The 18220-nt window shown below is 43.0% G+C and overlaps 1 protein-coding gene across 7 annotated transcripts in view; it reads right to left on the reverse strand.

Moving 5' to 3' along the window:
* FYCO1 (FYVE and coiled-coil domain autophagy adaptor 1) overlaps window positions 1-18220 on the reverse strand; it is a 133298-nt gene that overhangs the window by 37570 nt on the left and 77508 nt on the right. For all 7 annotated transcript variants that reach the window (XM_060685916.2, XM_060685918.2, XM_060685920.2 and 4 more), the window contains 2 exons: window positions 17958-18076; window positions 4499-4666 (listed from right to left, as the gene is read on the reverse strand). In XM_060685916.2, coding sequence (XP_060541899.1) covers window positions 4499-4666; window positions 17958-18076 — 287 coding nt within the window. The remainder of the gene's footprint in view (window positions 1-4498; window positions 4667-17957; window positions 18077-18220) is intronic.

An 18220-nucleotide genomic window follows, 5' to 3' on the forward strand; every position in this document is an offset into this window, starting at 1 on the left:
GCCCAATTTACCCCCCAGGAATTGACTATTTGATAGAATTACAGAGTTGGAAGGGACCTTGGAGATCTTCTAACCCCTTGCTCTGGCAGGAAATCCTATACCATTTCAGATAAATGGTCGTCCAATCTCTTCTTAAAAACTTCCAGTCCTGGAGCACCCACAACTTCTAGAAATGTTGCTCCACTGATTGTTGTAACTATCAGGAAATTTCTCCTTAGTTCTAGGTTGGTTCTGTCCTTGATTGGTTGTTAATGTTCCTTAAGAATGAATTGTTTACAGATGTGGATTATAGGCAATCCTCACTTATGGACTATCATTCCATCATTAAGCAATACAGTTGCAAAGTAAAATATCATGTGACTGCCCTGAATTATTGTGTATCAGTTTTGGTTGCAGTTGAAGAAAATCACCCACAGTCATTAAGTGTGAAGTCACATGACCATGATTTGTGACTTCCTCCAGCTTCCTCCAGCTTCCCCAATGACTTTTTTATCAGAAGCCAGCTGTGAAGACTGCAAATGGCAAATACGTGCCTGCAGGATGCTGTGACTATCATAAATATTAGAAGAGCACTTGACGGCCGTGACCGGGAGGATTTTTCATCAGGTTCGCCTGATTCGCCAGTTGCGTCCCTTTCTGGATCGGGACTCGTTACGCATGGTCACTCATGCCCTCGTCACCTCCCGCCTGGACTATTGCAATGCTCTCTACATGGGGCTCCCCTTGAGGAGCACCCGGAGGCTCCAACTGGCTCAGAGTGCAGCCGCGCGGGTGGTAATGGGAGTGACATGGCACTCCCATGTAACACCTCTCCTGCGCGAGCTGCACTGGCTCCCGGTGGTCTTCCAGGTGCGCTTCAAGGTTTTGGTTACCACCTTTAAAGCGCTCCATGGCTTAGGACCTGGTTATCTACGGGACCGCCTACTACCACCAATAGCCTCCCACCGGCCAGTACGCTCTCATAGAGAGGGACTCCTCCGGGTGCCGTCAGCCAAACAGTGTTGACTGGCAGCCCCTAGGGGGAGAGCCTTCTCTGTGGGGGCACCTACCATCTGGAATGAGTTCCCCCCGGAGATACGGAGGATCCCGGATCTGCGCACCTTCCGCCGCGCTGTGAAGACCTTTTTATTCCATCAGGTGGGCTTGGCCTAATCTCTTCCCTTTTTTAAATATGTAAATTTTAATCTGTTTTTAAATTATTGGGGTGTTTTAATCTGTCTGGGTCAAAATGATTTAATTTGATTTTATCTGGTTTTTAAATTTTTTGTATCTATGTATTTTATTGTTTGGCTGTTCACCGCCCTGAGTCCTTCGGGAGTAGGGTGGTATACAAATCAAATAAACTAAACTAAATAAATGCAGAACAGTTGCCAAGCACACAAATCAAAATTATATGATTGCAGAGGGTGCTGGAACATCTGCAACTTCAAGGACCTGTCATAAATCTCCTTTTTCAGTGTTGTAGTAGTTTCCAACAGTTGCTGAACAAGCAGTTGATAAGGAAAGACTACCTATATATATATCCATACTTACAATGGAATATGGTCATCCTTTATTCAAATAACTGTATAAAACTTCAATGTATATCTATGTGAACCTATGATAGGATTGCTTCATTTTTCTCTTATTATTTCTTCTATTAAACAAAGCGAACAAAAGACCCCACAAACTATTATTGTGTTGCTGTTACAACAACACAATAATGTGTTGTTAATGTTATAATTGTTATAACAACATTATAACATTATCCAAATAAGGGATCTCCATAACCACTTCATCTCCACATCTCCTCAACTCACCTAGATACTCCTAATACAAAAAACACTGGGAAAATGTAGTAAGAAAATGTGGTATTGCCATATTCCAGAATATGAAATTGGACAGTGAATTGTGGAATAAGTTGGAGATTGGACTTCTCTAAGGCTGCAAATTTGATGAGTTCCCCTTTTATTACCTCATCTAAGTCATTTATGAAAATATTGGGGAGTATTGGGCCTAAGACGGAGCCTTGTGGTACCCCACTACTTACTTCTCTCCATGTGGATGTAGTACCATTAAGGACTACTCATTGAGTACTGTTTGTCAGCCAGCTACAAATCCATCCGGTGGTGATGTTGTCTAAGCCACATTTTTCTAGCTTACCAAGAAGTAGGTTGTGGTCTACTTTGTCAAATGCCTTACTGAAATCTAAGTACGCTATATTCACAGCATTTCGCTGGTCTACTAATTTATTGACTTTATCAAAAAATGAAATAAGATTGGTTTGGCATGATCTGTTTTTTAATAAACCCATGCTGGCTACTAGTTATAACTTTATTTGCTTCTAGTTGTTCCCAGATCTGTTTTTTGATCATCTTTTCTAGAATCTTCCCAAGTATTGATGTTAGACTGACTGGTCTGTAGTTTCCTGGGTCTGTTTCTCCCACCCCTTTCCTGAAGTTGGGAACCACATCAGCCCTTTTCCAATCCTCAGGTACTTCCCTGGTTCTCCAAGATTTTTTGAGAGATACGGTACAATGGTTCTGAGATAACATCTGCCAGCTCCTTCAGAACTCTGGGATATAATCCATCAGGTCCCAGTGATTTATATTCATCAAGGTCAGATAGATGTTCTCTTACCATTTTCTTGCTTATTTTAATTTTTATTTCTAGTTTGTCTTTTATAATAGTTTTTTGGTACGTTGGGCTATAATTTCTTTTTGTGTGATGCAAAGAACAAGTTAAGCAGCTCTACTTTCTTGCCATCTTCTCTCTTTAGTGGATTTACTGTTTCCTTGACTTTTTTCTTGTTATTTATATGTTGAAAGAAACTTTTTAAAATTATCTTTGACTTTTGTTGCAAGTCTTTGTTCATTCTGACCCTTTGCTTTCCTGACTTTATCTTTACATGTTCTGGCTATCTACTGATAATCAGCCTTAAGTTAAGTGTCCCTCTTTCCATTTTTTGTACTTGCCCTTTCTGTCTTTCACTTTGTTGGAGAGATCTTTGTGCAGCCATGCTGGTTTCTCAAAGTTCTTGTTTTTCTTTTTTAGTGGTATTCAGCTACATTTAGGCAGGAAAATTAAAGGGTATAAGAACAGATTAGGAGAGAGCTGGCTCAAAAACAGTAACTGTGAGAGGAACCTTGGAGTCCTAGTCGATGATCACTTGAATATGAACCAGCTGTGTGCAGCAGCATCCAAAAAAGCTAATACAATCCTGGGTTGTATAAACAGAGGCATAGAATCAAAATCACGTCAAGTATTAGTATTACTTTATAAAACCCTAGTAAGACCACACCTGGCATACTGCAACCAATTTTGGCCACCATATTAAAATATGTTGAGACTTTGGAAAAATGTTCAGAGAAGAACAACGAAGATGATCAAAGGCCTGGAGACTAAAACATATGAAGAATGGCTGCAGGATTTGGATTTGGCTAGTCTAAAGAAAAGGATTGGTGTGACATGATAGCAGTATTGCAATATTTGAGGGGCTGCCACAAAGAAGAGAGGGTCAAATTATTCTTCAAAGCACTGGAGGGGAGGACAAGAAACAATGGTTGGAAACTAATCAAAGACAGAAGCAACCTGGAATTAAGGAGAAACTTCCAACAGTGAAGACAATTAACCAGTGGAACAGCTTGCCTCCAGAAATTGTGGGTGTTCCATCACTGGATGTTTTTAAGAAGAGTCTAGACCCGTGATGGCGAACCTACAGCACGCGTGCCACAGGTGGCACACAGAGCCATATCTCTGGGCACGCGAACATTGCCGTGGCTCAGCTCCATCGCGCATGTGCATGCCAGCCAGCTAATTTTCAGGCCTTCTGGACCCACCGGAAGTCGGATAACGGGCTGTTTCTGGCTTCCGGAGGGCCTCCAGGGGGTTGACAAAGGAAGTTTTTGCCCTCCCCAGGCACCTAGAAAGGCTTTGGAGCCTGGGGAGGGCGAAAAACAGGCCTCCCAGTCCCACTGTGGCATCGCGTGCCAAAAGCGGGGGGAGCGCGGGGGAGTGTCGCACATGCATGTGCGGGGGACTGGGCGCATTGAATTATGGGTGTGGGCACATGTGCGCACAACCCCCCCGCACTTCCCCCGCCTTTGGCACACGACGGCAAAAAGGTTAGCCATCACTGGTCTAGACTGTCACTTATCTAAAATGGTATAGTTTCTCCTGCTTAAGCAGGGGGATGGACTAGAAGACCTCCAAGGTCCCTTCCAGCTCATTCTATTCTAAGGCCTGGAAGCAAACTCCATTCCTGAATGGTAACACACTTCCTGGGTAAAGGAGAGAGAAATATTGTTCCTTCTAGAATTCCAAATGGACAAAAAGCATGATTAGTGCTGCAGAGAAGAGTACAATATATTTAGAATATATTCAATTGAAGATTTTAAGAGAACTTTGTGGGGCATTGCCAACTATAAATATGGCTTTAAATTCTGTAGCAATAAAATTTAGAAGTGAAAAATAATTTTTCCACTTGATTGTGAGGGTACCTAAAAATAAATCTACCAACCTGAGAAGTTCAATTAACTTTTCTTCCAGGAACTGCTTTGTTCTAGTTAAGTCATCCAGTTCAGCTAGTAACTTGGCCTCATTGTTGTCTTGCTCCGATTTCATCTTGTTGAATTTACCACAGTAGTCTTGAATTTGTTCATTTGTTCTGCTAACTTCGGTCTGGGCTCTGTTCAAAAACATATTCCATTTTCCTTAACTGCTTTTATTATTATTCAGATTACAATTAACATTAGAAATAATACTGTTAATCTTCACAACATACTAAGTATGAAAATGATTCTAGCACTCCTTTATGTTCAAGTATAGATAAGACTCTTCTTTCAAAAAAAGTTATCAAACTATCAACCTAGTAAAAAAATCAGATATTGTGAAACAGCAGTCATCCTTATACTTACATATATTTAGAATGCTCATAGAGATCAGAATGCAGATCAAAATTAAATATTTATAATTGATAATCGATTCCAGCCTGAAGAACACAGTTAACCTCACTCACTTAAGAGAAATTTGCCCTATCCTGGCTCTCTGCAGCTATACACATAGTACTCTAGTTACAAATGTAATGGAGCCTGACAATTACATTCATAACCCGAGGATTCATAGGACTGAATTGCATAATTTGACTGTGATTATTCCCTGCTTTCGGCCACTCATTCACTAATCGAATGCATGTGTCGTTAACTGCACATGAGGTATCTCAGGGTAGGGAAGGCCATGGGGAGCCTAGGGATGGACAGGCCATCTGCTTAAGACCACCCAAGGCCTCCCTGACCCACTGAAATACTTCATGCTCCCCACAATTGCTTCCCCCCCCCCATCCTGCCGCACCAGATCACTTATCTTGGAAAGGTCTAAAGAGCTGTCTTCTCTCCAGCCTCTCTGCCGCATGAGACCATGACGCTCATAAACTTTCAATCTCAGCCCACAAAGTTTTTGGAAGATGATGGTACACTTTTAGGCAGTGAAATCCACTTCCTAAAAGTGTGCCATTGGCTTCCAAACACTTCGGCAAGCTGTTGTAAAAAAACCTTTGCCAGCACGAATGGAGCTTGGGAAGAACATGCCAGCCCCTGCCAAGCTGCACTCTTGCAGACAAAGGCTTTTTGCAAAGGGCTGCTGAAGCCTGCAAGAAAGACTGTGTCTCTGTATGCTTCGGCAGCCCTTTGCAAAAAGCTGTTGCCAGTACGAATGGAGCTTTGGAGGGACGTGCCTGCCCTGCCCAAACTTGGCTTGTACTGGCAAAGGCTTTTTGCAATGGGCTACAGAAGCCTATAGGGACACAATCTCCCTGCAGGCTTCAGCAAGGAAACAGCATACGGAAGGAATGCTGAAGGATCAAAGCCTTCCCTCTGTTTGCAAAGCCTTTTGCTGCAGATCTCATCCAGGCTTCAATTTGCAGAGAGCATAGGCCTAAACTAATGTGAGATCACATGAGATCAGTAGCATGAGTATTTTAGGCAGTGGTGAAATCTAAAATTTCTTACTACCAGTTCTGTGGGCGTGGCTTGGTGGTGGGGGTAATGTGACTGGGTGGGCGTGGCCAATTTTTTTTTTTTACTTTTAAAACCATTTTTTCTACAAACTCTTCAGCAAAGACGTTGTAAAAAGATGCTTTCAAAAGGCTCTGACGATCCCAGCTGAGTTGCCTGATCGGCAGAGGCTTTTTTTTTTTTTTACTTTTAAAAGCATTTTTTAGAAGAGGTTGTAGAAAAAATGCTTTTAAAAATAAAAAAAAAGCCTCTGATGATTGTGCGGCTCAGCTGGGCATTGGGGGGGGGACACAAGGATTTTTGCTACCGGTTCTCTGAACCACCCGCCTCCATCACTACCGGATTGGGCGATCCAGCCTGAACTGGGAGCATTTCACCCCTGACTTTAGGCCTCTGTTTTCTGTGAATGCACCAAAGGCCTGAAGTAACGAAGCAGGCAAAGAAACCGCAGCAGAGAGGAGTAGAGTATAAGTGAGTCTATAGGTGGAATGCCTGAGACGACCCGGCCAGGGGAGAGGAAATAGAAAGGGTGAATGTGGCAGCACTTCTGCCATTGTTTGTAAGTGTGAATGACGGCTGAGGTGCTGCAACATTCGTAACTTCAGGACTGGGTCATAAGTACTTGGGGGGGGGGGCTAGGTCGTAATTTGAATGGTCGCTAAGTGAACTGTCGTAACTGGGGGATTACCACTTACAGAGTTTTAGGAAATATTGGAAGGGAATTCTCAGAGTTGATTTCCAACATATTTGAAACAAATTTGCAGTGGGTAAACAATACATGAAAATCTCTTATCCTTAAGAAGGACAAGAGATTTTTGGGCACCACCCTAAGGCCTCAGAAAATTCTCTTTTGTGCACAAAAGATGTAACAGGGCTGTAACAAGGCAATTATTCTGTACAAGGTAATGCAAAGGTTAATTTTAAGTTGGGGAGGGTACAAAGTATCACTTGACAGCATACTACCCTATCTTAATTTTGTTAGCCCTGATTTTGTCTCCGTCCTTATTCTGTTAAACAGAACTATTCATTTCTGCCACTGGGTCCTGGCTTGCTTGCTTGCTTATTTATTTTATTCACAACCATGTAACTGCCCGTCTCACCAAAACCGAGTCTTAATATAATTCTTGTGATGGTCAGGTATAGCCTACAAGTTTTGATAAACTATTTATCTAATCTAGAAATATATTGTATGAATACATTGTATTCACATATAAATGGTGTTATTGGTTCATTTTTAATTTTTTTTTCTTATGATGAAGTTATTTTTATTTTTTAAATAATTTCATTTAATTTTATTTATGTGCATTCTAATAAATATCCACATTAGAAACTTTTGAAGAGCAGAATATTTGCAAACATAAAAACAATTAATACATGTAGTCTTCAACCTACAACTATTCATTTAGTGACTGTTCAGAGCTATAACAGCACTGAAAAAAGTGATTTATGAACATTTTTCACACTTAAAACCATTGCATCATCAAAATTCGGATGCTTGGAGAAGTCAGATTCACTTTACAACCATATTATTAACAACTTCAATGATTCACCTAGCAACTGTGGCAAGAAAGGTCATAAAATGGAGCAAAACTCACTTAACAATTGTTAAGTGTACTGTTCCTTTGCTTAGCAAGAGAAATTTTGGGCTCAACTATGGTTGTATGTTGTATGTTGAAGACTATCTGTACAATTGTACAATACAATAAAGTGAAACACATATTACTATATATATACATGTACTATATCACTGCAGTTCTTACAAGAGCTCTTTTGAGCAAGCCTGGCACTTTCATAATGCCATTTCTATTCCTCAAAATTATATTGAAATGGGCCCTCAGTGATTTTTATTACATCTGACTCTTGAAATGTTGAGAATATAAGAACTAAGAGGTTGCCTCCTGCAGCTAATGGGAGAATGCAAAAACAGCATTCAATTAGTGTTTTGCCTTCCTTCATGTTATGTGCAATGATTGGTGATTCTCTCCATTACTGAATGGAGAGGGATTGCTTTCGAACTCTACAGGCAAAATGATCTTGTTATTATTTCAAAAAACTATGAAGCAACAGCTTCTCTGCAAAATATGATAGTAGCTGATCCTCTTGTGAGAGGAAAAATTGTGTTGATTCAAGGAGTTAAAATTTCCGGAGGCGGGGCTAGCTGTCAGCCCGAAAGGGTATGCGAATGGGCACTCTGTGAAGCACAACCAATTTCCAGCTGTCCTGTGGGCTTCTCAAAGCCAGAGTTGCCCTGAAGGGGTGACTTGGGAAGAAGGTGACCGATTGATCGAGTTCAGGCAGCGGCCCGTGTCAGAAGGCAGTGGAATCTTCGATGAGAGCAGACAGGGAAGAAGACGGCCCATAATGACTGAACCACAGAGCTGACAGCCAGATGAGGAAAGCAGTGGTGAAGTGGAACATCGGTGGACCGGAACTGGCTGAAATCAGTTCTGATTTCCAAATAGTGAATGGAACGGCAGGGAGAAGAAGCTGAGCAAAACCCCTAGCTGATTGAGAAAAAGAAGGGGCTCTTCTTAGAAGGAGAGGGGGGATGTTTGCCTTCCCCCAATGATAGCAGCGGCAAAGGAGATTGTGGAGCTTTTTTCTAAGACCCAAAAGGATAGAAGATAAAAGGAGAGGGATAGTGGTTGCTAATTAGACAGAGTGGATCTGGATCGGGAGATTTTCATTGGACTGCATGGAAAAGTTGAATAGTTTGAAAGTTGGAGAAGATTTGACAAACGTGGGAGATAAAATGGCTGTGCTACTCTCCCTTGGATTCTGACAAGGCACTTTTTGTTTTAGAACTGAAACAAGGCCCAAGGGTTGGTTCCTTTGAGAAAGTTCCTTTTAGTGACACTAAATTAGGTTTGCTTTATTGTGGATATCTGGGAGCCTCGCGATGTGACATCTTATAATCTTGCAGTGGTGGCGATTAGGGGTTATATACAACAGCAAGAGATATACTTGAGTTCTAGTGCATAAAGATACATGATGAAATAATGAAAAAAAAGACCTTTGGAGAAGACCTAAACCTAACAGAAGGGCAAGGTTGAAAAGTTGCTGAACTGAACTGAATTATAATAGATTGCTAGCTTGCTGGAAATCACTGGAACCTTGGGTGTCACTATCAATATCATTGTTATCACCAGGAGGTAGACTAATAGAATTAGAGTAAGTTTGATATTTTGATATCTAGTGGTTAACATCGATAGCCTAAACCAGGGGTCCTCAAACTTTTTGAACAGGGGGCCACTTCAGGGTCCCTCAGACTGTTGGGGGGCCGGACTGGCTAGGTGAGTGTGGCTGAGCCCCCCATGTGATTGGGCGGGCGTGGCTAGCTGGTCATGTGACGGGGTGGGCCTGGCTATGTGCATAGGGACTACTCAGAGGGCTGAAAAAAGTCATTTCTGACTGGTCCTCACACTTTTGACCGGTCCTCACACTTATGACCAGCCTCACATTTATGCCTGTTGCAGCATTCTTAATAACCGTGTCACTCATTTCACAACTACTTCTCTTCACCACGGTGACAAGATAGGGCGCAAAACGTGAAATGTGAGGACAGTCGTAAGTGCAAGGACTGGTCAAAAGTGCGAGAACTGGTCAAAAATAACTTTTTCAGCCCTCTGAATAGTCCATATGCACATAGGGATTACCCAGAGGGCTGAAAAAGTGATTTCTGACAGGTCCTCACACTTTTGACTGGTCATCATTTATGCCAATTGTAGCACTTAATTAAATTAATTAAATAAAAATGACCTACTGGAATGGTCAGAGGCAATCCAAGGCGGGCGTTTGGGCCGGCTACACGGCAAGGTGATACAACCAGGGTAGGTATGCCGCTGCTGCCCAGGTGGGAGGCGGGCGCAGGCCTGCAGGGCTGGCTGCAGGGCAAAGCGATTGGATGGGGTAGGTCAGGGTTCTGCAACTTTAAACACTCAACCTTAAAAACATGTAAACACTTAAACACAACCTTAAACCTGAGTGGGCATTGCCAACTCCATATCACTTACTCCCACCCAGGTTTTGTGGTTCCCAGTATTTTCTTTTAAACAGGTACCTCTGTGTGTCTCTTTCATCTCTCTTATCTCTTTCTTTCTCCCCCCTCGCTTTCCCTCCTTCATCTCTCTTTCTCCCCCCTCTTTCTCTCCTTCATCTCTCTTTCTCTCCATCTCTCTTTCTTCCCCCCTTTCTCTCCTTCATCTCTTTTTCTCTCTATCTCTTTCTCCCCCCCCTTTCTCGCCTTCATCTCTCTTTCTCCTCTCCCGCCCAGGCGGTAGCAGCAGCAGCACACCTACTGCACCATTGGGTCGCAATGGGTGGGCGTGGCCAACTTTTTTTTTTTAACTGTTAAAAGCATTTTTTCTACAATAAGAGGTTGCAGAAAAAAAAATGCTTTTAAAAGCCTCTGACGATCAGGTAACTCAGCTGGGATCGCCAGAGGCTTTTAAAGGCATTTTTTCCCCTACAACCTCTTCGGCCAAAGAAGTTGCAGAAAAAAATGCTGTTAGAAGCCTCTGCTGATCAGGCAATTCAGCTGGAATCGCCAGAGGTTTTTAAAGGCATTTTTTTCTCTACAACCTCTTCGGCCGAAAAGCCAGCCATGCGAGGAGTGGGAGTAGTGGGGCGGGGAGCAGGGCAGGGAGCGGCCCAGATACATTGTGTACATTGTGAATCCCACCACTGCGCGGGCCAGATACATTGTGTCAGCAGGCCGTACCCAGCCCGCAGGCTGTAGTTTGAGGACCCCTGGCCTAAACCATTCTCGGAGCAGTGGAGGGTTATACTGGTGTGAAAAGGAGGTGGGAGTGTTGGATAAAGTCTAATTTTGTGGAAAAACTCTTAGAGATGACAAGCACTACGAACTTAACTAAAATAGGGATGGGGAGAAGACCAACTGCCCAGACAGCATTGGCTACATCGAGTCCATCAATACAGGGATCGATAGAAGACATGCTTCAAAGGGAGAGGTCCAAGTCTTTTAAAGATCTGCAGGCTATGCTGCAATCAATGCAGGAAGCAATGACAAAGAACCATGATGAAATGAAAAAAGATAGGAGAGGTAAGAAATGATACGGGAGAACTTAAAGAAAAAATGCAAAAGATAGATCATAAATTTGAATTTTTTCAGCAACAGATTATCAAAAACGAACAGAAACTGCAGGAGATGGAAGAGAGGATGGAGAGAGAAGAAAAAAGAGTGGACGAAATGAATGATAAATTATTCCAGGCAAATAAAGAATTAGAAACTACAGTAATTTTTCTGGAATCAGAAAAAGCAGCGTACTACATACATTTTCAGAATATAAGAGTGGAGAAAGGAGAAGACTTACCGGATATCATGGCAGAAATAATAGTGAAACCATTAGGAACAGAAAAAGAGGAGATGTCGACAGAAATAGACGAGACCTATAGAATCCATATGAATTACGCAAGGAGACACAATCTTCCAAAGGAAGTACATATCAGATTCGTGAAGAAATTGATCTGGGATGAAGTGCTTCACAGGACAAGAGATGAACCAATAAAATACAGAGGGAAACAACTAACAGTTTTTAAGCAGGTCCCAAGAAGAGTTAGAGAATTGCGAAGACCATACCAGTGGTAAGTTCTAAAAATTTTTACTACCGTTTCGGTGGGTGTGGCTAGGTGGGGGGGTGACTAATTGGGCGTGGTCAATGTGACATCACTCACACACTCAGTCACATGACCCCCTCCCAAGCCACGCCCACCAAAAAGGTGGCTAAAATTTTTGGGACTTTTTGAAACTTTTTTTCTGACACTCCAGCCCCATATCCAGGTCGGGACATGTTGGGTGGCTGTGGTTATCTCGGTTTTTCCTCCATTGCCCTTCCTGGCCGAAAAGCGCCCCTTCTCACCTCTGACGGGCCTTCCTTGTGGTTGCAGCCAGAGCAACCCACTCCGCCAGCTCAGAGCAGTGGACTCAGCTGCAGCCCAGACGAGCCAAGGAACTGCGGGGAGCCTCCCATGTGTTGCACCCCCTCCCAGCCTTCCCCCCGTGCCTCCGCACCATTTTTGGGCACCCAGCTTACTGGGCTGCCCCCATCCCTGTCACGGCTTCAACAGTGCAGCTTCGGGAGATGCTGGCAGCATGGAGGCTCAGGTGAAGGCTGGGAGGGGGATGCAACACACGGGAGGCTCCCTGCAATTCCTCAGCTCATCTGGGCTGTAGCTGATTGAGGTGCTTTAGCAGCCATGAGCTGCGCTTTCCTCCAAGTCTCACAGAGAAGCACCTGTTTCCCTCTGCCGCCCACAGCGCTTAGAGGAAAGCACGACTCATGGCTGCTACCGGGCTGCCCCAGCCCCTATCACGGCTCCAACGGTGGCGGCTTCGGGAGATGCTGGTGGCACAGAGGTGCGGGCGAAGGCTGGGAGGGGGGGTGCAACAGGCGGAGGCCATGTCCGCTCCCCTTCGCCTCCCTACAGTTGTTTACCTGTCCCAGAGAGCTCGGGCTACGCCTCCCTCCGACACAGCCGCCTTCCTTGCTGGCATCGCTCCTGAGCGAAATCTTCCGTCCTTGGTTGTTGTGAAGAAGCGGCAGCTCTGGGTGCGCCACGCCCGCTTCATTCTCTTTGAGAGCTGCTTTGCACCTTGTTTGCAAAGCGGCTCTCAAAGAGAAAGAAGCAGGCCTGGCGCACCCAGAGCTACCGCTTCTTCGCAACAGCTGAGGACTTCTTCCGCTTGGAGCTCCAAGCTGTGGGGGACGGGGGGGCAGCTGCAACGCCGGCAGCTTCGGTGGGCTCCTTCCCTCAGTGGTTTGTTTTCTTTTACTTCATCTAGGCGACTTTGTCATTAAAGGCTGCTCTGTGCCTTTTGATCTTTCTCGGGCACGGAGAAAAGCGACCCTGTGTGAAGGGACTGAGCCTTCTGCTGAACTTGGAAGCCGAGAGGCTTCTTTTCCACCCAGCCACTGGCACACAGCGCCAGAAAGACCTCCGGTTGCTGCCGCCATCTTCGCGCATGTGCAGCTTTCTTCTCACCGGCTGAAGGACTTTTCAGCATCCTGCAGCCAGGCGGCTGAGAGGCTTCTTTGCTCCGGTCAGGTTCGGGTGGGTGAGCAAATCACGACCGGGGAACCGGTTTGGGGGCATGGCCTGGCTGCCGTTACTAAAGGTTCGGAGAACTACTTCCTAAAGTTACTATCTATTCGATAGAACTGGGACAAATCAGGAGCAACCCACCACTGGACCATACCAATTCCTAATATCATTGTTGACTAAATACATTATCAATTTTAGATGGCTGACACCAGAAGGTATTATGATCTCCTGGCGAGAAAAGAGATACAGTGTGGATACTTTGGACAAAGCGGAGGAATTCTATAACCAATATTTTGGTAATGAGGAAGAAACAGAAGAGAGAGAAGTAATAGGAGAAAAAGATCAAAGAATACCAGCCGTGGAAGAAAGGGAAGTACAACTGAAAAAGAGGGAGAAAGAAAAAGGAAAAGGCCGGAGAGTAACAGGAAAAGACCTAAGGAAGAAGAGCAGCCCCGAAAAAGTAAAAATTAAAAATGAAAGTTAAAAGATAAGACAAATAAAAAATAATGGATAAATGACTGTACATGTAAATGTGTTTATGAGAAATAAAAATAAAAACTGTTTTGAAAAAAAAAGATAAGGGTGTCCGCTATCACCGTTGTTGTTTACATAGACTTTGGAAGTATTAATGAGAATAATTCAAAAAGATACTCAGATCAAAGGATTGGAAATTAAAAGAGAGAGTTATAAATTGCAAGTTTTTGCAGATGACTTAGTCTTCATTTTAGAGGAGCCACTGAAATCAGGCCTGAGAATTATGGAGGTATTGGAGGAATACGGAAAAGTAGCCGGACTAAATGTAAATAAGGAGAAAACTAAAATGATAGCCAAGAACAAGACAAATAAACAGAAAGATGATTTGACTAAGGGAATAAATATTCAATTAGCGAAGAAGGTGAAGTACCTAGGGATTTACTTGACGGCAAGGTGTACAATTAAGGAGGACAATTATATTAAATTAATAAATCAAATAAAGGCAGATCTGGAGAGATGGAAGACCATTGGTTGTTGAGAGTGTGGTTGCGCAACAGCTCCCCCAGCACCTGGATGAAACGACGTATCTGGATCCGTTCCAGTCAGGCTTCAGGCCCGGGTACAGCACGGAAACGGCATTGGTCGCGTTGGTTGATGATCTCTGGAGGGCTCGGGACAGGGGATGCTCCTCTGTCCTGGTCCTGTTAGATCTCTCAGTGGCTTTTGATACCATCGACCATGGTATCATGCTGCACCGGTTGGAAGAGTTAGGGGTGGGAGGCACTGTGTTGCGGTGGTTCTCCTCCTTTCTCTCTGACCAGTCGCAGTCTGTGTTGACAGGGGGATAGAGGTCGACCCCGAGGCCCCTCATATGTGGGGTGCCGCAAGGGTCGGTCCTCTCGCCTCTCCTGTTCAACATTTATGTGAAGCCGCTGGGCGAGATCATCCGTGGTTTCGGGGTGGAGTACCATCAGTACGCTGACGACACCCAGCTGTACATCTCCACCCCGGATCACCCCAACGATGCCCTTGAAGTGATGTCCCGGTGCCTGGAGGCCGTATGGATCTGAATGGGGAGGAACAGGCTCAGGCTCAACCCAACCAAGACCGAGTGGCTGTGGTTTCCGACGTCCCGATATAGTCAGTTGACGCCATCACTGACTATTGGGGGCGAATCATTGGCCCCCACGGAGAGGGCTTGCAACTTGGGCGTCCTCCTGGACTCACGGCTGTCTTTAGAAGAGCACTTGACGGCCGTGACCGGGAGGATTTTTCATCAGGTTCGCCTGATTCGCCAGTTGCGTCCCTTTCTGGATCAGGACTCGTTACGCACAGTCACTCATGCCCTCGTCACCTCCCGCCTGGACTATTGTAATGCTCTCTACATGAGGCTCCCCTTGAGGAGCACCCGGAGGCTCCAACTGGCGCAGAGTGCGGCCGCCGGGTGGTAATGGGAGCAACATGGCGCTCCCATGTAACACCTCTCCTGCGCGAGCTGCACTGGCTCCCGGTGGTCTTCCGGGTGCGCTTCAAGGTTTTGGTTACCACCTTTAAAGCGCTCCATGGCTTAGGACCTGGTTACTTACGGGACCGCCTGCTGCCACCAGTAGCCTCCCACCGGCCAGTACGCTCTCATAGAGAGGGACTCCTCCGGGTGCCGTCAGCCAAACAGTGTCGACTGGCGGCCCCTAGGGGGAGAGCCTTCTCTGTGGGGGCACCTACCATCTGGAATGAGCTCCCCCCGGAGATACGGAGGATCCCGGATCTGCGCTCCTTCCGCCGTGCTGTGAAGACCTTTTTATTCCATCAGGCGGGCTTGGCCTAATTTCTTCCCTTTTTAAATATGTAAATTTTAATCTGTTTTTAAATTATTGGGGTGTTTTAATCTGTCTGGGCCAAAATGATTTAATTTGATTTTATCTGGTTTTTAAATTTTTTATATTTATGTATTTTATTGTTGGCTGTTCACCGCCCTGAGTCCTTCGGGAGTAGGGCGGTATACAAATCAAATAAACCAAACCAACCAAACCATTCAATTCTCCCTTATGGGCAGAATACCAGCAATAAAAATGAATGTTCTGCCCAAACTACTCTTCCTATTTCAAAACATACTAATAAAATTAGAGAGAAAATATTTTGATAATTTGAATAAAATAGTGTCAAAATTTATATGGCAAGGGAAGAAGTCAAGAATTAAATTGAAATTACTCCAAGAGTCCAAAGAAAGAGGAGGGTTTGTTTTGCCTGACTGGGAATTATATTATCAAGCGGCAATGATCACCTGGGTGAAAGAATGGATAACTTTAAGGAACAAGAGATTATTAATACTAGAAGGTCATGATATTCAAACAGGGTGGCACGCATTCCAGAGGAATGCGTGCCACCCTGGAAGATAAGTGGCCTTGTCTTCCACCTCTGGAAGACAAGTGGCACACCAATACTTCCAAAGACACTATATACGACAGCCCCTATTGGGAGTATGGAATAAAATAAAATTACAGTACTATATGAAAATACCAATTGGCTCTCCACTCTAGAAGCGATGGTTCATCTGAATCTTACCAACTGGGGGGAAATTGTTACATACGACGATATTCTAGATGAAAAAGGGTGACTAAAAATGAGACTACAATTAAAAGAACAAGAGATAGAATTGGAATGGTGAGCATATTTACAAATTCAATCATGCTATATGAAAGATTTGAAAGTGTTAGGTATTAATAGAGATTTAAAGATATTAGATAAACTTCTACTGGGGACAGATGAAAAAATGATTAAAACAATGTATAAATACTTATTAGACTATAAAATGGAGGAAGAGCAAGTTTAAGAAACAATGGTGATATGGGCAAAAATTGTTGGGGATATTATTGAACTGGAAAAGTGGGAAAAATTGTTGGAAAGGAATAGGAAATTAACCGTGGCCACATCATATAAGGAAAACTTACATAAAATGTTCCATAGCTGGTATTTACCACCAGCAAGATTGGCCAAAATGTATAGAAATCCATCACCGAAATGCTGGAAATGTGACCAATTACCAGGCACCTACTACCATATGTGGTGGACATGTAGAAAAGCAAAAGAGTATTGGCAAAAGATTCAGATGTGGCTGGGAAAAATGATTGGACAAAGATTGGAATTTAAACCAGAAATATTTTTATTAGGAATCATAACAGAAGATTACAGTAAAGGGTTAACTTATTTAATATTGCATATCATAACAGCAGTGAGAATGATATATACCCAACAATGGAAGAATGAGAATATCCCACTAGAAAGGGAGATATTAAAGAAAATATTAGGCGTGCAGAATGTGATAAATTGACGCTAGAAGTAAAAAACAAAGAGACGGAATACTATGAGATTTGGAATAGATTTTACCAATGGTTGGATTTGAGAAATGGAAGTCAGAACAGGAAATAACTAAGATGTGTAGACCAAAAGATGATGTAATATATGTAAATATAAGGGTATATAGGAGGTCAACTATATGTATATAATTAGCAAGGTATGTTGAGTATATAAGATACTTGTGTTATACTTTAGTGTGTATGGCGGAGATGATGCCAGGATGGTCGCACCATGTCCAATTTCTTTTTTAATATGATATATATAAAAAAATAAAAAAAGTCACAAGAATTTCCATCAAGCAAAAACAGCTGCCCATATGCTCTTCACAATAAATTTAGCATAAGCAATTCACAAAATATGATTTGAGATCTAACACAGCTAGAAATAAATCAGATCTGCTGACAAACACAGAATATGGATGTCCAGAAATGCAAAAACCAAGAGGGGAGTATCTTCAATATTATTGTCCTTCTTGATGCAAATCATGGGGGCAGTGAAGAACAGCAAATTATTTTCTCCCAGTTACTTGGCAATCATTGGCATCACTGCTCATGATAAAGGAGCAATGCAAACAATAGAAGGAATTTTTTTAATCCCTGAACTACAGTTAGTCCTCGATTTATGACCACAACTGAGCTCAACATTTTTGTTGTTAAATGAGTTTTGCCCCATTTTACGACCTTTTTTGCTACATTTGTTAAGTGAATCAGTTGATAAGTTAGTAACCCAATTGTTAAGTGAATCTGGCTTCCCCATTCACTTTGCTTGTCAAAAGATTGCAAAAGGTGATCAGTTGATCTTGGGACACAGCAATGGTCATGAGTATGAACCCTTTGCCAAGCATCTGAATTTTGATCACATGATCATGGAGATGTTACAAAGGTTATAACTGAAAAATGGTCATGTCACTTTCTTCAGTACTGTTGTAACAGTGAACGGTCAGTAAATGAACTGCCATATATCAAAGACTCCTGGTATAATAAAATATTTATAAAATCCTATTTATTTATATTATTTGTTCCATTATGTATATTTATACACACATACATACTGAAATAATTTCAATTAAACTCCAACCTTTTAAGATCTTCTTTAAGCTCTGCAATTTCTTCATCTTTTTTTTGCTGGGTTGCTTTGTACTCAGTCACTTGATCCATGGAAAGGTTCAGTTTTGCATGCAGGTCTCTTTTCAGAGTCTAGAAAAATGATATTTTCAATTGCATAGAAATAGAGCAGTATTTAATCTCCTACTTAGAATAAAACAATAATAAAACAGACAATTTAGGGTTTCATTGTGATCATGGTGTTTAGGGACTATAGAAAATACTGTCCAAGTAGAT

Source organism: Pantherophis guttatus, chromosome 4 (genome assembly GCF_059756535.1).
Source record: "Pantherophis guttatus breed Tessera chromosome 4, ASM5975653v1, whole genome shotgun sequence".
Lineage (NCBI taxonomy): Eukaryota > Metazoa > Chordata > Lepidosauria > Squamata > Colubridae > Pantherophis > Pantherophis guttatus.